This window comes from Lytechinus variegatus, chromosome 1 (assembly GCF_018143015.1).
Source record: "Lytechinus variegatus isolate NC3 chromosome 1, Lvar_3.0, whole genome shotgun sequence".
Classification (NCBI taxonomy): domain Eukaryota; kingdom Metazoa; phylum Echinodermata; class Echinoidea; order Temnopleuroida; family Toxopneustidae; genus Lytechinus; species Lytechinus variegatus.
In genome coordinates, this window is record NC_054740.1 from 34715528 (window position 1) to 34735863 (window position 20336).

The window sequence follows — 20336 nt, forward strand, 5'->3', positions numbered from 1 at the left end:
CACCCAATGTCTTTGAAATATCACATTTGGTGGAGATGATAAACTTTTGATGACTAGTGCTTCTCTTCTTCATGTAACCGCCATCTATGGGATGGTTTTCATCGAGGTTCGAAGCATGAAAACCAATACACTCTATCATACCAGATGGATTTTTCTTCTTGACCCTTCTAATCATTATCCCCTTCATCTATTTCTCACTCTCAGGTGAAAGGAGCAAGACCTGCACTGTTCTGCTGATGGATGACAATGTCTTTGAGCCTGATGAAGCCTTCCGTCTTGTTCTTGGATCTCCACGTACCGCTTCAGGTGTCCCTGCTGTCGTTGGTGAACAGAATGTAACAGTTGTCACTGTCCACGATGTTGGAGATGGTATGTATATCTAAATAATGGAATGATTGTTATATTGAAAACCTAGCTGAATTATGTAAAGTTCATATTGATAGTTTAAAAGTCTTTTCAACCCCTTACTGTGAATAAAGCTGTCATATCAAGTGTAAGTAGAATTTAAAAAAAAATAGAGCCACTTGCTATTTTCTGTTACAGCAAAATCAACACTATCATGTAGTTCTAATCACTGTTTTTCTCTGCTAATAATGTATGGATTAGTGTGAAAAACAGATCTTTTAATGATAATTTTATGCAAATTTATTGAAAATTTGAGTAATTAATAGTGACGGGGTAGGTTTTGAAATGATATAGATAAACTGAATATTACATTGGTTTGAATTACAATTAGGGAAGCGATGATCTTGACACTACTTTCTTAAATGTGTTTCAATGCAACAGGATATTGGAAAAGAGATGAATTTTTAGAATAGTGCTATTTGAAACATGTGTGTCATTCTTTTCCTTATTTCAATCTGCACAGCTCCAATCATCAAGTTCCCTGAGACCAAATTCAGCATTGATGAACCCACCGATCTAGACTCCGTGGTTACCGTCTCCATCCCCGTCATCCGTATGGGAGACAATACACAGACCTCCATCGTCCGTGTATTCACCAAGGATGGGTCAGCCAGGAGTGGTATCGACTACAATCCTCTCTCGCAAGGTAAGAACTCCAGCTGATTTTCTTTTTGTCAGGAGGTTGCTACATATCCATCTCCCATCTATTTTTTCTTTATCTCGCTGACTTTCATCCCAAATCGCCATCTCATCATCTTTATTACCTGTATCTTTTCCCTCAGTTTCTATGTGTTCCCATCTCTCCTTTTCCATCTCTTTTTCTTCCTCTCTCTACATCCAGCTTATCTTTCCCTAGTCTTTGATCTTTCTATCTTCATAACTTGCATATTTCTCCCCCCATATCTCCCTCCCATTTTTCATTGCCCATCTCCCTTAGCCCTCTTCTCTTTTCTCCTCTCTCTCCTACATGAACTTTGTATCATTCACTTTCTGTTATAATCCATCCCAATTTGGGTACCACAGTCCAATAACCATTCATCAACCATACATTCAATAGATTTCCTTGTATTTAGTTAGACCTTTACATGGTGTATCTAAGAACCAATCTCTTAAAAAACAGTCACTCCTGTACTGCAGGGCCAACCTTAGAAGTTCATATCAGAGTCATTCATAGTCCCTGGAGCTAGTCATGTTTTTACCCCCCCCCCCTTACCACCCATCTACCTTCACCCCTGACAGCTCCAAATCAATCATCCAGGAACAGTTTGTTATCACCATCCAACCATTACTCATAATCCAAAACAATTTCAATGTTTAAAGCTGAGCTGTTGTCTTTTGAAGAAGGGAGTTGGGTCACATAGGTTTGTAATGTAAATATCCCCCTGATTGCATTCTTCGTAAGATATCTTAACCCCTGAATTCCCTTTCCTCATCCTCCACATGGTACTCAGTAAATCAAATTGCTTGTAATAGTACATTTCAGGAACATGCTAACTGCCCATTCAGTTGGAGCACATGAATGTGAAATTGTGCCTAACCTAGCAAGGCTCTCATTTGCTTACTACAAATGTTTTGTCATGATTCGTTTATTTATCAACAGTTAATTCTCAATCTTGTTTACAAAATAATGGGTTCTGTTATTTGAAATGGATGAATTTCAGGCAATGAACATTGTAAACGGTCTATTAATGAATATGGACATTTACCATTGACCCTTACCCTCCCCCGTCTTTATTTCCATGCCAAACATATACCTTTCTTGCTCTCATCATTATGTGTTATTTCCCATGATTCACCTTCTTTGTTCAAACCATATTTTCTCCCTTACTAACAATTAAGTGAGAGTCGGATAAATCCATGTAGGAGGTCATGCATCTTTTCTATGCCCGAGTTGGCATTTATGTGTACCCAGTACTAAGAAATGTAGACAAGAGATAAAGTTAAACGTTTCCTGTATGAGGGGATGGCAGGAAAATGCTAGGAGGCCTTTGTCACGCAAGTTCTTGTGAAGTATTGTTATTGTTGTCTAAATGATGGTGGTGGAGAGGAAAAAGGGATTTGTGGTGATAAAAGAAGAAAATCAGAGGGAAAAGAAGATGAAATATACACAAAAATGTTTTGTGGGGTTTACTGCATGGATATATGTTGTGGGAAAGAAATAAGAAAGAGGGAGAGAATGAGAGGTATTAAGAATTGTTTAAGTGAGAGATGAAAGAGTTAATGAGTGAATAAAAAGGAGAGGTGGGGGGGGGGGGTAGTCTAATGAGACGGGCTGATAGATGGGAGAGATAATCACATGAAAAAAAAATCAGACAGATAATCAAAGTTTATCTCTTTTGCAAAATCTATATGATCTTCATTATAATAGGCCGTTTATGCAGTCATGAAATGTGGAACATTCATTTATAATTGAAGTAAAAGATCCCTAGTTGGGGCAAACAGTAAAGGGGTAAAACATGACATTTAATGGATAAATGATCCACATTAGGGTGTAACCTGCTAGGGATTGGTTTTTAGAATGAGTAACTAGGCCAACGAAGGTGTGGCCAAATTGGCAACCATACGTATTCTTGGATGTGGTAAATTGTTTGGGCTGTATGAATATCTTAATTAAGTTCCATTTCAGAATCTGTGTTATTTTCCTGTATATTTGAAAAAGTAATTCAACACAAAGATGCTTGCTCTTTGTAGATAGAAACTCATTCTCCTGAGTAGGAATTTACTTTTGTAAATCATATCATTAAATGTCAGACAAAAAGACAAGGTATCCTTATTTTGAATGGTTTCTATAATTTCAATATTTGGGGTCGTGCATGCATATAAATGCACAAGATGTATAAAACTATGATAAAATAAAATGTAAAATGTTTTGGAAAGATTGTAGTATTCATTTCAGCATGACCTTTAACCCAGACAGAATACACAGGATAGTTTTCAAAATAATGACTGTGACCCGAATTTCACTATTTGAGCCAATACAGCATACAAATTCTAATTGCATTCAATCTGTCAGTAGTCCCACCCACTGATTCTTGTGTGGTGTCTGTCCATGAAATCTCTGAATATAAATCCCTCAACAGCATAATTGTGGAAATATGAAGAGAAGTATGAGAAAAAAATCAAACATGTTAGCTCAAAACAGCATTTATATCCTCACCCTGCTCATGAATCTCCCCCAACCAGTAATATTACCTCCCCTTAACACTCAGTGCCACTGTTCAGAATATGACCTGTCAATCAAGAGGTCATAAGGTCGTGACCTCTACACTGGAGGTCGGATGGTTTGGAATCCTAAGATGAGAAAGCTCAAAGAGTATCTCGCATATATCTGTCATAATGCAATAATCATTTAAATTTTTGATAGAGGGACTCGAATATGATGAGTGAGCTAAAGAATGTTATAATGGGTCTTCTCAAGACCAAAGGTCAAGGGTCAAATTTGAAGAGGTTTTATGGTGGGGTGGGATAGCTATGTAGCAACTTTTTGATGGATTAAGCTTGTTAAACCTCAGAGACGCCTGAACCTGCCCATGTGCAAAAACTCCACAATTACTCACTGATCAAAACAAATTACTTTGTTAAAGAGACTATTTTACAAGAAGTTTTGCAGTTGTATTAAATAGGTTTTCCCTTTTTTCATAAAAAAATTATCCTTTTTTGAAATATTTTCCCCCATAAGCAATAACCAAAATTTCTTGAAATAGTTTTGGTGACAAGTAAATAGGGAAAATCCTTGAAAGCACTTCCATAATAATTTGGAAGAGTAATGCCAGATTCATTTCCAGTTTTGAAACCATGTAAGCTAAATTGCAGAGGTGTACATAGAGTTCATCTATCACTAAATGACATATCTCATGTCATATCGCTTCCTTTTTGCCAAGTTTGACTTCAAAATATTTTCCATTCCAAAAATCCTGATCTATTTTTGCGATCATTACTCTGAAAATCAGATTAGATTTCCACTAATAGAATCAATTTTGATAATTCTGATCCTTTCATATATTCCCTGTTCTCCTTTGTTGAATGAAAGTTTCCTGCCCCGTGAAATTGAGCATGGCGTAGGGCAAAGTTAAAGTTGGGATAACGCAATCCGTCGTCATGGGGGAGGGGAACGGAAAAACAGACGTCGGTTGACGATAAAATCATTGCCACAGCCAGAGTGGTTTGAGTGGAGTACGCAGCACGTTGCTTGGGCTCTCTTCACAAATTGATCGAATCACAATGGGCAATCTCTGAATCAGTGGAGTTATGAGTTTTTATAACTTCCATCAACAGATGCATAGTGGGACCTCGTCATGCTAATTTGGTATTGAGTACACCGGGGCAAGGAAAAGCAATTTAGAGTGCAGTTTTTGTGGCGAGTTGTTAGTATTTTCGACACAGGCAATGGAATTTCAAGAGCACTCCATGTTATAATTGACTGTACACTCTTACCAAGTCAATTACTTTAATTAACCACAACCACTGTTGAGGGGGGGAAATGTGGAAAGAGTCATGATACATGTAGCTTGTGGGGACATTTATGTGACTATACAAAAGGTCTAAAGAAAAAGAAGGGGAAACTTTTTAAAAACTCTTTTGATTTAAACTAAGGGCAGTATTTTGTAGTGGAGATTGTTGCATATGAAGAAAGTTGTAAAGGAAAATGGGAGTGATCTTGACTGGTATCTTAAGACAATTTCATGTCGCTGGGAAGATTTGGGATGAGAAGACAAGACAGAATATAGGATTGCAGAATAGTTTGTTCTGAGGAAGGTCTTCGGTAACAGCAGAACATAAGTTTCTCAACACTTTCTTGTGAAACTGAAACTGACGAGCCACTCAGAGCTTGTTATCCGTTTGATAGGATAATGAATCCAATAAATTTTATACTGCTTTCAGAAAGAACTTTTTTAGGAAATGAGGGATGAAAATCTAAGCTTCAGAATGACCATTCCCATAAGTATGTGGGTGGAAGACAGGGCTATAGGGAAGGATGGGGGGGGGGGGGGTGGAAAGAAAGAAGGGGTGTTAAGAAAGAATGGGCATGGATAAGAAAGTCCAAAGGGGAGGGAATTCGAAGAAGACAAATATTGTAGAGATAATTGGATACTCATGAAAAGAAGCAATTGATGCATTCATTAAAAATTTAAAAATTATAAGCAGAGAGAGGGAGAGATGAATAGTAAAGGAGGAGAGAATGGATGGGGGGAGAAAAGGGGTGGGGTGAAAGGGGTAGAGCAAGAACATGGTGGGGAACCTTGCCGTCTGTATGCATTACACTCCTCCCAAATATCAGCCATCAGATGACCTTCCAAGAAGCTTTACCCTCCCCTCCTCTCACTTCCTACAATCCTTTCCCTTTCCATCATGAGATAATCTTCATTAATATCAGGACCCCCGTATCCTCTCATCATCGTATTTCATCCGTGATACGCCATTCAAACTTCAAAACCAAGTACGCATAGTTTACATGAGTAATGCCAGGCTGGCCAATCAGTGATAGCAAGTGGTGTACCTTGTCACCCTCGATGGCAACTAGTGAGTAGAAGATGCAGAACAGAGAAGAGAGAAATGCAGTCATGTGACCGCAAGAACGTATCAAGGTCATTACTGAATCACAGACGGCTTGACTGTCACTCAGACATGTATATGTGGTGTATCACATGTTATGTCATTTAGCAAGATGACAAAAAATGGCTTTTGATCTTATGTTCTTGAAAAATATCATTGAAGTTGGACAAAATGAGGGATTATAGTATACTCTTGTACATTTCTGATCTTTTGATATGCATGTATAGAGGATGTTGATTAGGCCTATATCTTATGATGCAAGGGAAATGAAATGTCCAGTTTTTAAGTGAGTCGGCTTTTGTGCAAGGATGGGGGCCAATGCAAGAAGAAAAAAAAAATTTTGTTCATAAACAGAACTTTTATCAGAGGTGTCATAAATATGAGCCTGGATTGATTGGTTATCTTCACTGTTGGAGACATTCACTTCACACTTAGTAAAAATCAAAGATAAATATATAGACCCTCACAGGAGACATTCCTCTCCCATAAACAACAGCTTCATAAACACAATTCCCTATCATCCAGACAAGGGGGTAAAAAGATATCGAAAGGAAAATATCTGAATTATATAAATGATGAAAATGCCAATTTCTCCTCCGTCTTTTGTTTCGTCGTGCGCTGTAGGGCAAATGAAACAAGTGAAATCCTGGGTTTACGGCAAACACGTACTTAAGAGAGCTTACGTAAAGAGAGAGCTTTCATCGTAGTGTCAGTAGATGGGTTGAAAGTCTTAAGTTGACCCATGGTTAATCCTGGCTTACATCTCTTCCTGGTTTTGAGAGTCCTGCATTTTCTTAGGCAAAGGATTGACTCTAGCCTTCCCCCTAGCTGTAGGAACAGGATCAACCAACTTCCTTCATTCACAGGAGGAGGAAAGGAGGGGGATGTTAGCTGAATTTGAGAGAGGGACGGGAGGGGGATTATGGTTTGACTTGTAGCAAAGATGCCCTCCTTTCGGACGACCACATATGAAGCCTGTGTATTACTGTGCAATTGAAGTGTAGTATCAAGTGTATTCTTCTATCTTTGAAAATGCTTTACTGGGTTTGTTATCCTTTAACATACACTGTATATTTTCATTCTTGAGAAGATGAAATGGCATATTTAATAAAGCTTAAAAGAAGATGTCAGAATTGAAAGATATCGAATCTGAAAAGTGGATCAAAGGAACCTCAATAATCTTAGTTTTTTTGCTTGAAGATTTTTGTGTGTCAGCATATCAAACAGATTGAAAACCTGAACTGTAACTTAATGAAAAAATTCTTAACATTGGTGTATCACTACCTGTAGCATAATTAACAATTCTTTTCTGTTATCTTTTTTTTTTACAGTGCTTGAGTTTGGATTCAATGTCACTGAGCGTGTGGTTGAGATTGAGATCCTCCCAGATGAAGACAGGAATGAGATGAGAGAGGCTTTCACCCTTCACATCACCAACGATCAAATGATGATTGCTGATGTACAGGTTGGTATCTTTCTAGAGGTTGTGGGTCAAGACTTGGGTTGTATTGCATGGATTGCTTTTTCAGGAAAAGGTTATTAAGTGCTGCACTGGGCGTGCCTTCCGTTTTTTTTTAAAGAATAGTATGAGTTGATTGTCAGTGAAAAGATGTGGATGAATATTTTTCACCCACATTTTCTGGTCAGGGTATTGGATGTGAGTTTTAATTCTGTTTACATTGCATTGACATAAATGCATCAGAAATAGCTTCAGATACCTTGATTAAGGTAAGAAAAGGAGAAAGTCTGTCTTACCCTTAAGTTTATTGTATAATGTGATCGGTAAAAAGTAGGGTTGGGTAAGCAAGCCCTTCGCTCTTGCACAGTAGCTCGTTGACCAATAAAAGCAAAGAAAAAAAATCTACTCTCTCAACAGATCAACATAATTATCATTTAACCTAGTATAGCATTACTCCCCAAATTCAAACATCATTCATAAAGAATCTTAGTTTTCTGGGTTGATTTCAGAAAAGGAAGTGATTTGGACGTCTTTTGGTAATATTATCTGGATGTTAACATGAAAGGAAAGATGAACCTTCCCCTATGATCTCCTAAATGACCCCAGGAGAATTAGAAAGACGGTTCTGGTAACATTATTGCGCATCCCCTCGCAACCCAGAATGACATTGAAAAGGTTGCTTGTGGCTCATCAAAATCAGTCTGGTGTATTCTTCTTGTTCAGGGAGTTGAGAAAGATATACTGGGGCCCTGCTAAAGGCTGGTGCTTGTTTTTGATAACATTTTATCTCAATGATTTATTTGGGGGGTGCAAGCAAATGTAGAAAACCATTTCCTACTATTCTGAAAGAGCAAGCCTGTCCTGTTTATTTGTATTTTTGTATACAAGGGGCCTGTTGCTTAAAACTTTTGCCATAAAAAACTCTGGCAAAAAATTGCTTGAGAGTTTCTTTTATGCAACAGGCCCAAGGATTATAATGTCATGAAAACAGGAGTAAATTTTGGGTCTTTGATGAATTCAAGTAAGTGTATTGAGAGTAAATCCAATACATTTTCTTTAGAATTATCTTCATCAAGGACATATGTATATGTTATGCTTGTAATATGAGATGTTGAAGGGTAGGAGACATGTAATTCAGTTGATTTATGAAAGAGTTCAGACAAGAATACAATTGGTCGATATGATTCAGTAGTTCAGTGGGTTAGTCACCTATTACGACCGTCATAATACATTAAATACTGCTTTCCTGACTTATTCAGTCTGTATCTGATTCTTTTTGGTTTTAAACAGAGATCCACATCCGATAAATCTTATAAATGGGTTTTTATGGATAGGTTTATCAGCTTAATTTAAATGCTTTGAGATAATCCCCACTTACTTTAATTCTTTGTTATTCTATGATCTTGCCTATGCAAAGATTAGTCAGGCCACATCCTTGAAAAGGCATGGTAAAGGTGGAAAAGATTGAATCTGGCTTCCAACTTTCTTGACAGCAAAACAAATGATGAATTCCCACCCTTGATTGGGATTTTGGAAGATGCATTAATGCAGATGATTGCATTTCCCTCGTTTCTTTTTTCTTATCGTCTTGTGTTCATAGATGAATTCTTCGTTATTGAAACTATTGATGAAGGGATATGAATTTGAATCCTCTCAAGAAAATGAGGGTCATTGTTTAAATCTCCTAAAAAGCTTTTTTTGGGTTCTTATACGGTTGTGAGAAGAATAGGTAAAGAGTTTGATCCTTTGAATAAATCATGATGGTATTGATCCATGACATCAAGATTCTAAGCCTGATGAAAGACAAATATTGTGAAGCCAAGTGAAACATGTATATCCTCTTAATAACTGAAGTATAAAAGACAAGAAAAATCAGTTGGAATGCTCCATTTCTTATGACAATAGTAGTTTGATCTCGAATACAAGAATCACAGAATGTGTATCCAAATAGGTATAGGATGCAATGAGCTATAACTATATATGAAATCGTCTTTGTATTTTACTTTTCAAAACCCATAGTTTACCTCTGTTCCTATAATAGACTCTTGTTTACCACATGACCAATAAAAGAATGGGAATATATTAAATGATTGATTAAAAATAAATCTAATTCCTTTTTTTTTCTCAGATGAACCATGCCATCATCTACATTGAGCAAGAAGGCCAGGCCTCCGGAGTCACCTTCCCATCTCAGCCTGTGGTTGTCTCCCTCCTTGATTACGATGATATCCCCAATGCCAGGACCAACCCACCAAGAGGTTACCCACTCATCTGTGTGTCTGTAAGTAGTCTTAGGAACTTGTGCTTGGAATATATTTTTTCTGGTTTGTACTAAATCATGTTAGAAGAACCCCCCCCCCCGCTCTTGGAGGGTACAATTCATATCCTAGGGTGGTACAATTACTGTGTATTAAACAATTAACTCTTTTTGTAATAAGTGTAGCACGTACAACATGAGTCGGAATATCATTTTTGATGAAAGATGAATATATTCACAAAATTTTTGTGGTTATATATACTGATGTCAATATCTTTGATACAAAATATGAAACACAAATGAACATTGGGTCATTCTGGAGCCATCTTTATATAGGAGACCCTGTTACAGATTTGAAAAATGTGGCAGTTATTCTTTGGGCCAAACTCCCCTAACTAATGGCACTGACTGTATCTGCATTTTCATCTTTTTGTGGGTTGTTATATAAAGCATTTTATATGAATTCTGCCCATTTGATATTATTTGAAATGTTATTCCAATCATTTGTTCTAATGATCTTTATTTTTATCATTCCTTACACAGCCTTGCAACCCCAAATACCCTGACTTTGCTACCACCGGTCCCATCTGTGACTCTGAGGGTCTTAACGACACCGTTACCCAGTTCAGATGGATGGTATCTGCCCCCACTTCAGAGTCTGGTGTGACCTCTCCTCTCAGGCAAACTGATAGTGATACCTTCTTCAGCTCCACTAAGAGTGTAAGTAGTCTATTCCATTTCATTCTATTAAGCCACTGACTACTGAAATATGTAATTCCCATTGACTTTGTTCAGGAACCACATGTTGCCTTAAAAGTATCTGATTCATCCTCCTGTTGGAAACAAATATCGGCCACTGTATTTTCTCTGACCCATTCTCATCATCCCTCTTGCAGATCACCCTTGACAGTGTCTACTTTGGACCTGGCTCTCGTGTTCAGTGTGTTGCCCGTGCCGTCGGATCAGAAGGTGATGCCGGCCGTGAACACCCAAGTAATTCCATTGTTATCAGCACCACAGATGGAATGTGTATGCCACGAGTTGCCAACGCCATCGGTGCCGAGCCATTCACCGCCAGGATGCGCTACACCGGACCTGCTGACCCAGACTACCCCAACAAAGTCCGTCTGACTGTCACCATGCCTCATGTTGGTTAGTATTTCAAATGAGGAGAAAATAAACTCTGAAAGAGTCTTGTTGCAATGTCAGCAGTTTTAGATCTCTTGATGCCTTTCTCACCTTGATACCTGCGTTGACTTCCAGATTCACAAATAAATGTATATATTTAGTTTATTAGGACAGACAGACTAAAAAGGAAATATTAGATGTTCATGCCTTGACAATTGTATAGACATATAAATTAATGCTCTTTAAAATCAACGATATCAATTCAGATTCAAATCACTGAGTTGTTTCTCTTGAGCGAACCTTACATGGAGCAATTACAGGATATTCACTATGTAACAAACCAAATCTAATCCTCCAACTGTCATCTTCTGTTTCTAGATGGTATGCTTCCCGTCATCTCCACCCGTCAGCTATCTAACTTTGAGCTTGCCCTCAGCAAGGATGGCTACCGTGTAGGAACCCACCGATGCTCCAACCTTCTGGACTACAATGAAATCCCAACAGACTTTGGCTTCATCACTGAGGAGACCAAGAACCCCAATGTTGTTGGAGACACCTATGCTTACCAATATTCCCCAGAGCTCCGTGGAGAAGAGACCCTTCGATTTTACCGTAACTTGAACCTTGAGGCTTGTCTCTGGGAGTTCAATGCCTACTATGATATGTCAGAGCTTCTGGATGAGTGCGGTGGTTTGGTTGGAACTGATGGACAGGTAGGTGTTTAGGCAGTCGCCTAACTTTCGACATAAAATAAACTTTATATTTATGTTCCGAGATAAAGGTGTGATATGACTGATAAAGGGAGCAAAGAATATCAAAGCTTACAATTTATACCTCTGGAATAAGTTTCAGGAAAGAACATATTGCTTCATAAATTTGATGTTGAGAATTTAAATCTTGTTAATGACTAATAATCTATTTCTGCTTAAAATGTTAAATTCCTGGGTTGAAATTTGTTATACATGACTAGCAGATTTTCTGTAACATAGGACCTAGATCTGAATGGCTGAAACATTCTTATATTTACAGGTGCTAGATCTTGTCCAGTCCTACGTGAGCATGAGGATCCCACTCTTCGTCTCTTTCGTCTTCCACTCACCTGTTGCTACTGGAGGCTGGAAGCACTTTGACCAACAGTCTACCCTGCAGCTTACCTTTGTCTATGACACCTCTATCCTCTGGCAGAACGGAATTGGATCTCAGGTCACAACTGGAACTCAGTCACTCCAAGGTATGCTAGGCAGAAACCATTTGATTCATCAGTTTGTCAATCTATATTTAAGTTTTTCTATTTGTCTCAGAATTAAAAGAATTTGATTTTGTTTTGTTTTTATTTGTTAATATTTTTTTTAATTCAATTAGCTTTGATTTAATAAAAAATCTTCAAGTAATGAAATTCTATCCAACAAATATCAATTCAAAAAATTGTGTTTCTTTTTTATCCCACTGCTGCCACCAAAAAAGCTTGAATTTGATTATAATTGGTTTACTCACAAATTCACTTTTTCCGTAATCATTGGACTTTTATTGATTGATTTGTTTTATTCATATTCCACATTCACAAAGATGTAGTGACAATACTTTTACTTTAACTTTCATACTTGTTCTTATTCTCTGTTTCTGGTTAAATATCTGATGTGCAAAAAATGTAATAGTATTTGTTTTCTTTTTCTTGCATAGGAAACCTGTACCCAACCAGCATGAGGATTGATGAGGATGGCCGCCTTGTTGTCAACTTCAGGACTGAGGCTCTCTTCAATGGTCTCTTTGTCCAGTCACATCAATGTAAGTCAGCTCTGCAAAATATAGTAGACTACAATTAATTTTTCACCTTGTTTGATGCTTTTGGTCAACTCTTTAAACAGTTTGATTAACACTAGCATCTTATTTCAAGTTTTCTTTCACTCATAATGTTAAAAGCGCTGTAGTTAGCATGTTAGATTTGGCAAATTCTTATTTCATCTCTATTTTCCTTTGACAGCTACCGATGTTGTATCCACTGTGAACTCCATCGATCATCCAGGAATCACCTACTCACTGTCTCTTCTTAGGACTGAACCAACCTATGCTCAGCCTGAACAGCTCTGGCAGTTCGTCTCTGATCTTTCTGTAAGTTGTCCAAACAGTTATTGCCAGTTCCTTTTTGTTCTCTTATTGAATATAATTCAAGTTGTCAACATCAAGTTGATGAAATAAGATCGATCAAGCTATTACAAAGCTGAGAATTACCTTCAAAACATTTTTGAAGTAATTAGCTGATGTATAACAAGATATACCTTTATGATATGAGCTGAAAACTTCTTTTTATTCACAAAGCATATAATAGATTTTGTCTTGATGAAATTCTAAGGGTTTTATACATCTTGTATACTTATAAAAGGAAGACCTCAGCTTATTTTGCAACAACATAAAGTTTCAAAATCCATTCTTATCTTGCCCCAAGTCATTATCATTGATCTTCATCATTGTTCTCTCCATCATACAGGTATCAGACTACAGTGGAACGTACACCATCCAGCTGGTTCCTTGCACCACCCTACCTAATACCGTCTACAGCCAACCACCCGTCTGTAACCCTGAGGATATCATCACCTTCGAGCTCCCCATCAGATTCCAACAGGTAAGTTGATATGCAGAGAACTTTCTTTTTTCCTAGGCCATTGCACATGGTCACCCGGTTGTCCTTATTTAAGATCTTTTTGGAATGAAGGGACTTGAACCCAAGTTGTTACAAAGGTCAAAGCTGAAATTCTTCAATGAGAATGATGAAACTTAAAAATCTTAAATGATTAACATGTCAAATATCTGGAGTCTGAGAATTTATGTAAGCCAAGAGTCTGGTACATGAATATCGAGATTTTTTAGCAACACGGTAGCTGGTACAAACCTACCTTGCCTCGATTAAAGTTTGGATGAATAGAGAAGCTAGATATTGTCTTTCTGTAAGTGGCAAATGCCGCTGCTGAAGGTCACCATCTGATAACATGGTTTTACTTGTATTCTTCAGGTCAGTGACCCAGTTCCCGAGGAGTACAGCCTGAACACTGAATTTGTCCTTGTTGGCAAGGAATCCATCTACCTGTCTGACGGTTCAATGGGCTTCGGAGAGGGCAGTGATGTCGCCTACAACCCAGGTAAGAGCAATTACTGGTTCAACTGTTAAACTAAGTCCAGCTCAAGAAGATAGTGAGTGTTGCATTTAGCCTTTGATGATATCCTGTATTTCTGACATAGGATAATTGCATGAAGCAAAATTGGAACTCCTTAGTTTAGATGCTACATCATGTATTCTGGAAGTTTATTTTTAAGTTGTACCCTGATAGGTGTCTTGAAAATACAAGAAATTATTCATATTATGCAGTATCTAAACCTTTGTGCAGGACCATTGGAGCAGAAATACTGCACTTGTTCATTCCATTGATACAATAAATGGACATATCTGTAAGGTGAAGAAGAGCTTATAAACAACAAACTGCATACAATGGTGCAACTCTGAAAATGGCAAGATGTTGTCAAAGACAAAAGTCATCATTCCAGTCTACATTCAACCCATAATGTACCTTCCAACCAATCTCAAACAATCTCGCTCTCTCTTGATTTTCCAGGTGACACCATCTTTGGACGTATCCACGTCGACCCTGTCCAAAACCTTGGTGCCGGATTCAACCTTGATATCCAGAAGGTATTCCTGTGTACCGGACGTGATGGTTACATCCCCAAGTACAACCCTGCTGCTAATGAGTATGGATGCGTTGCTGATACACCAAACCTTCTCTATGCTTTCAAGATCTTGGTAAGCCATTCGACCTTTTATTTTGTCGTCATCATTTTGTTGAGGAGTGTTTGCCAAAAAGTATATGGTTTAAAAGCTAGGGACTGAACTACACAGGATTTTATGAATAGATCTATACAAATAAATTGAAGCCATCTTAAGATTTTGATGAATATTACACATACAATCACAAAATATTCTTTAGATCTGTATCAAAAGAAGAGACAGAAGTGGAAAAAAAAGTTCTAAACACTCGGACACATGGAGGAAAGCTAGCATGAAGAAGTGTTAGGAATTTCAAATAATTATTGTGCATGCCACAAACTGAGAATATTTTAGTAGCTCTTCAGATATAATAGTGTAGTAAACTTGACAATTATTTCAACACTTTATTTTTCTGCAGGATCGTGGAGCACCAGATACCATTGTGAGAGAGTTCAACGGACTTCCTTTCAACGCTACCCTTGCTATTGATAATGCTGCTGATCTTGAGCTTGTACAGCAGCCAGGTGCTGATGGTTTCAGACTTGCCAGTGATGCTCTCTTTGAGGTCAGTTTTTATCATCACTGTTTGGTTCTTGGGTCTATCACTAAGAGGTTCTTTTGCCATGTCTAAGTTCTGTAGATTTGTGATCTTGAGTTCCCAGCTTAATTATTCAAGTCTGTCTTTCTGGTAAAGATGCTCCATTTGGTTTTAAAACCTGGAGAAGTTTTAACAGCTTTTCTAACTACCTTCACCTGATGCCATCTTTTCCAAAAGCATTGTTATTTTATTAAAGTTCACCAGTATCTTCTGCTTTTTGGTAAAATACCCCACATTCAGATGTTCCTTTAGCCCTTTTCTTTGTTTAAATTGCTGTTTAGAATATATGCTGTTCATTTTCGCATGATTTGAACTTGTTTTATTCAGATGTGTTTGCGAAAATCAAATGATGGGATAGTACAAATCTAATTCCATGTCCGTATCTTGATTTGACTTTAGGTTGACTACGGCCGCACCTGGTATCTCCACTCCATCTATTCTATGCGCTCATCAGAATCATCCGGCATTGGCAAACGGGAAACTGAGCATCACGCCATCTCCAGCCGACAGAGAAGACAGGCCAATTCTGAGGCTCTGGTCGACCCTGCTCAGGGTCAAGGAACCAACATGAAGCGTGTTGCTCTGCAGGGTCCTCAAGATGTCGACAACAACCTCGGTGGAACTTATGAGCTAGCACCTAAAGGCACAAATGTGGTTATGATTGCAGTCGTTATAGGTGTTATTCTTATTATACTTCTTGTGGCACTTGTAATAGGAGTGGTTGTTAGGCGGCGTCAAGCCAAGCAACAACCTGTTGTAGTGGTTAATGGTAGCGCAAAGGTTGTCTCAAATGTCCATTTTGATGACAACACAGAAGTCTAATGGCTATAAACCACTTGGATGTAATTATTCCACACAAAAAATAATAAAAAGGAAAAATATTAATGGCAGAAGAAGATTGAAATTTATAGGGCTTGCAACATTCATTGTCACTTGAGAAAGATCATGATTTTTTTATTGTGAAGTAAAACTTTAAAATGCTGCCGGACTTTTGATACAGATAACCAACTTATTCTTCTCTACTTTTCACCCTAATCTGTAGCAATTCACTTTTTCTTGTCTCTGCACATTGGGAATGAGAAACTGCCATATGACATATATTTCCCAGACACGATGTGATGTATGCCCTGGAAGGATTTTTTGTTTGTAATTTATATATTTGTGTATGCTTTGATCAAATTGTTTTTCTCTAATATATATTTACTTGATGCTATCTTTAGAATGATTACAGAAAAAATACTCTAGGTTCGCCAAGAGGAAGAGGTTGACAAAAAAGTCTTTTATTTTTTTTCTCTTTTTTTAAACAAAAAAAGAATTGTGTGTATTTCATAAAGGTGCTCATTTTGTAAAAAGATATTATAGTCTCTAATTGCGAATGAATTTGTAAGAAATAACGAATACTAGGTCATTAACTTGTAGGCTAGTCAACAATTCATATTGTATTGATATTGGTATATGGAACCCTTGCAGTTTTTATACAAAACTCTCTTTCTCCTCCTGGGCAATTCACTACTGTTTTTATCTTATCATAGTCTCATCTAGTGCAATTTTTTATAGAATAGAATGTGCTTAGCTTTTCTTCTCACATGTTACAATTACACCAACAAAAAAAATTAAGTGTATTTTGACAATTAGTTTCTCAACTAACCGGCTATTTTAATCATGTGTAGATATTTAATGTGATATCATGCAAAATCCTATTGAAATTGTCTTCTTTTTAAAATGCAGCACATGTGTACATTTTATGACAGAAAAAAAGGTTCAAATTTGAGGACACTTGTGTTTTAATGTTTTTATCAACCAATTTCCCACTTAGATTTGAACACGAAACAAGTAGCATTTGTAGAAAGCAATTTGTATAGTATTGTTAATCACTCGCAGTGTACTTAAGCTTATATTAGGCTATTGATAATGTATAGATTTGTTTGCGCAAATTTGGAGCATAAAGTATTTCTTTGATTCAGAATCAATTTAGATCAATTCACTGTATTTTATTGTAGGTAATGTGTATTAACATGAACATTTTTGTAGCATATTCGTTTTTGTATGTAGATTGATATATGCAAAGGCATTTTTTTATATATTCTATGCAAGTCTAAACTAAGCAAACATGATGAGTTTGATCTTATTTTTTTCTGAATTGGTGCTTCTTATTAATTTCAAAATTTCTACTTCTTCTCTCAGAATCCCTATTTATCCTAATATAATAGCCATTGACTTGTAGATAATTCATAACTTATCTTTATGTACCGTTAATGAGCATTTGTTAGTGCCTTATCCCTATTTAACAAAAAAAAACAACAACACACCGTTGGTAACAGGGTTTGTATTATTTAAAGAATTTGGGGGATCTTTGTGTTTAGTAGAATCTCTCTCAATGTTTATATAGTCCATACATTGTTTAATCATGACACCTTCAGCATTTGTATATCATACTTCCCTGTCATATATTTTTGAACAAGATAATCCATTGTGGGTTTCATAGCGTTCAGATGGCTGCATCATGCAGCATATTTACTCTCGTGTGAACCACCTTGCCACTGAAAATGTGTCATTTTGAAGCCACCTATTTCAACGCATTAGTGGATTTAAGGAATGATTGCCACAAATTTTTTACCCTTTCATGTGCAAAATGCTGCAGATGTACATTTTAATGATGTACTTAAACTCATCCCGTTTTTTTTTTGTCGTTTTTTTTTCTTCTGTAAAATTATTTTTTTTACATTGTGTGTGTAACCATTGGCTGTTCTTTGTATGTCTCTTTGTTATAAAATTGTGTTTAATATTTTTCTATTTGTTATATGTTTGAACGAGAGCTTTTGCCCTGTTCGAGAAATCATGTCTGAAAGTGTCGAATCCTCCTTTCAAAGACGGTGATTTTTGTCACAATTTCTGCCTGGATTGACCTGTATTACCCGAGAAATGCAGGATCCGCTGTGAAAATAAATCATTCTGTCACATTTTTTTAGAATGAGAGTCACACCTTCAGACATAGTTTTCTTAACCTATTGTGCACAGCTCAATGTAGACAGATTTAATCCATTCAAATGCACTTCACAAAACTAAAGAAAATAGGACCAGTATAATAGAATCAAGAGCATTATGTAGACAATAAATATAATGAATTTCTCACTGATAACAATCCTATATCTAATTTATTTAAAAAAAACACACACACCTGTCTCAAATGCCTTTACAATATCAGTGTCTTCCAAGCATAATATCTATACACCATAGATAAGGGTAACCCATACTAAATCATGTTTTCTGGCGTTTTTCTGTTTATTGAACCATTTTTGTTGTTCCTTTGTTATCAAACTGCTTAACTTGTATGAATTCATCCTTTTTTTTTACTTTGCACAAGTTAAAGCTATGAGAGACTAAGGAGCCTCTGTATGATTTATTGATACAGTTTATGATTCTTTTAAATCAAACTTGTGCGTAGGCTCGAGGTGGAGGGCTACTATTTTGTATTACCAATATTGTTCAACATGTTAACACAAGGTATTCTCTCCAAATTTCAAACCATCTTAATCTCTACAAAGAGCATTCATAAACGATTGTCATCCTGTCTCATTGTAATGTAATTTACTCCACCTATTCCAACAGAGTTTGAATAGATTCTAATATAATACTTTGAATTGAAGATGGTTCTGAAAAATTGTCAATAAAATTGTATCGGCCTGGCGGGGAAAAAATGCTTCTACTGGTTTATTTTTGTTGTGCTATAGATTATTTATTATGTGGCTAGTATTTACATTTTAAACCCTTGTCCAAACCTTAATTATATGTTGATTTGAATAGGAGTGGAGATGAGAGTAATGTCAGTGTTTGAGGTGAAGAGAGGTGTGCATCAAGGTTCTGTATTGTTACCATTAATATTCACAATTATGATTGATAAGTTACAGAGAGTGCATAAGGTAGTTTGATTAGAGAGATATTGTATGCTGATGATTTCGTTTGGAGGTTTGAAACTGGAAGAAAGCATTCAAGAGTAAATTTTGGGGCAGACAAAAGTTGGATGGAGGGAGGGGGAAGTGTTCGAGAGAGAGGTAGACCCATGTGGCATAGGTAGAAAGTGGGTGATCCCTGAAACTTTTTGTGTGGAAGATGCTAAAGGAGTTGGACGGATGGTGAGATGGTTCCATGACTTTTGCTCTGGCAACAAATTGCTCCGATGGAGAATCTGCATGTTAAGCCAAACGTCAAATCTAACCTCCAAAACTAAATAAACCCTAATCATAATCTTTACATTATTCTGAACAAAAAACTTGATTACAATCCAAACTCTAACCCTTTGCTCTTTTAGGTATTAAGACTGGAGCAAATGTTTGTGTCACCAGTGGAAATGTGTAATGGAGAGTGAAATGAATGATGGGAATTATTTAAGGACAGAGAGAGCAATTGTGAGAGCGATATATTGTGTGAAGTTGGATAGGAAGAAGATGGAGAATGTCATGCGGATTTTACGTTTGGAAAAAGCGGAGGACCAGTTAGCGAAGAAAAATGGAGTATGGCGCTATGAGCATGTGCCTTGGAGGGATAAGGGCTTTTGAGGTCTAGGACCGAGGGAGGGACGGTCAGGGGCAAGGGTGATTACTGTGTGAGGTGAATCTGTTCATGGGGGCATATCCAGATATTTAGACTTGGATTACGGACTTTCAAAACAAATCATAACAATGAAAACTTCATAAAATTTGGATGTGAAATAGAAAAAAAATATCATGAACTTTTTTGTACCTAATTTCTTATGGAATTTACAGTGTTATGCTAAGAGTGGATATGGCATGAAAGGTATATTACCTGAATTATCATTTCAATACTGTATAAAAGACTATTTCATCTTTCCCAAGAGATAGAATGCTCCAAACTAATGATTCCCCTTTAGTGCAAATATCACTCTCTTCACTCTACCTCAATACTAAGCATGACGAAAACCTCCATTTAAGAATACTATACCCGTTTCCTATGCATCAATTCTCTTCTCTAGGACAAATCCTAACTGCCCCAAGTAAGCAATTTAAGTATCAAAACACCCGTTTCTTGACCTCGGTCTGGAGGTAACACAACAGCCCGGGCATATACAGTCACAGCAGGTGGCTACACACGATGGATTTATGGCAATGCATAGAGCTCTATGGGCAATGTGTGAGAACGGTAGCTTCTCTGCAAACCATGC

The 20336-nt window shown here is 37.0% G+C and overlaps 1 protein-coding gene across 1 annotated transcript in view; it reads left to right on the forward strand.

The window, feature by feature from the left end:
* LOC446166 (embryonic blastocoelar extracellular matrix protein precursor) overlaps positions 1–18855 on the forward strand; it is a 45912-nt gene extending 27057 nt beyond the window's left edge. The window contains exons 8-22 of the mRNA XM_041605225.1: positions 205–369; positions 869–1051; positions 7290–7423; positions 9546–9698; positions 10218–10394; positions 10571–10826; positions 11181–11515; positions 11832–12033; positions 12483–12587; positions 12784–12911; positions 13288–13422; positions 13810–13936; positions 14408–14595; positions 14978–15124; positions 15557–18855. Of these exons, the coding sequence (XP_041461159.1) occupies positions 205–369; positions 869–1051; positions 7290–7423; positions 9546–9698; positions 10218–10394; positions 10571–10826; positions 11181–11515; positions 11832–12033; positions 12483–12587; positions 12784–12911; positions 13288–13422; positions 13810–13936; positions 14408–14595; positions 14978–15124; positions 15557–15979 (2858 nt within the window). The 3' untranslated portion in view covers positions 15980–18855. The remainder of the gene's footprint in view (positions 1–204; positions 370–868; positions 1052–7289; positions 7424–9545; positions 9699–10217; positions 10395–10570; positions 10827–11180; positions 11516–11831; positions 12034–12482; positions 12588–12783; positions 12912–13287; positions 13423–13809; positions 13937–14407; positions 14596–14977; positions 15125–15556) is intronic.
* Positions 18856–20336: the final 1481 nt, after the last annotated feature.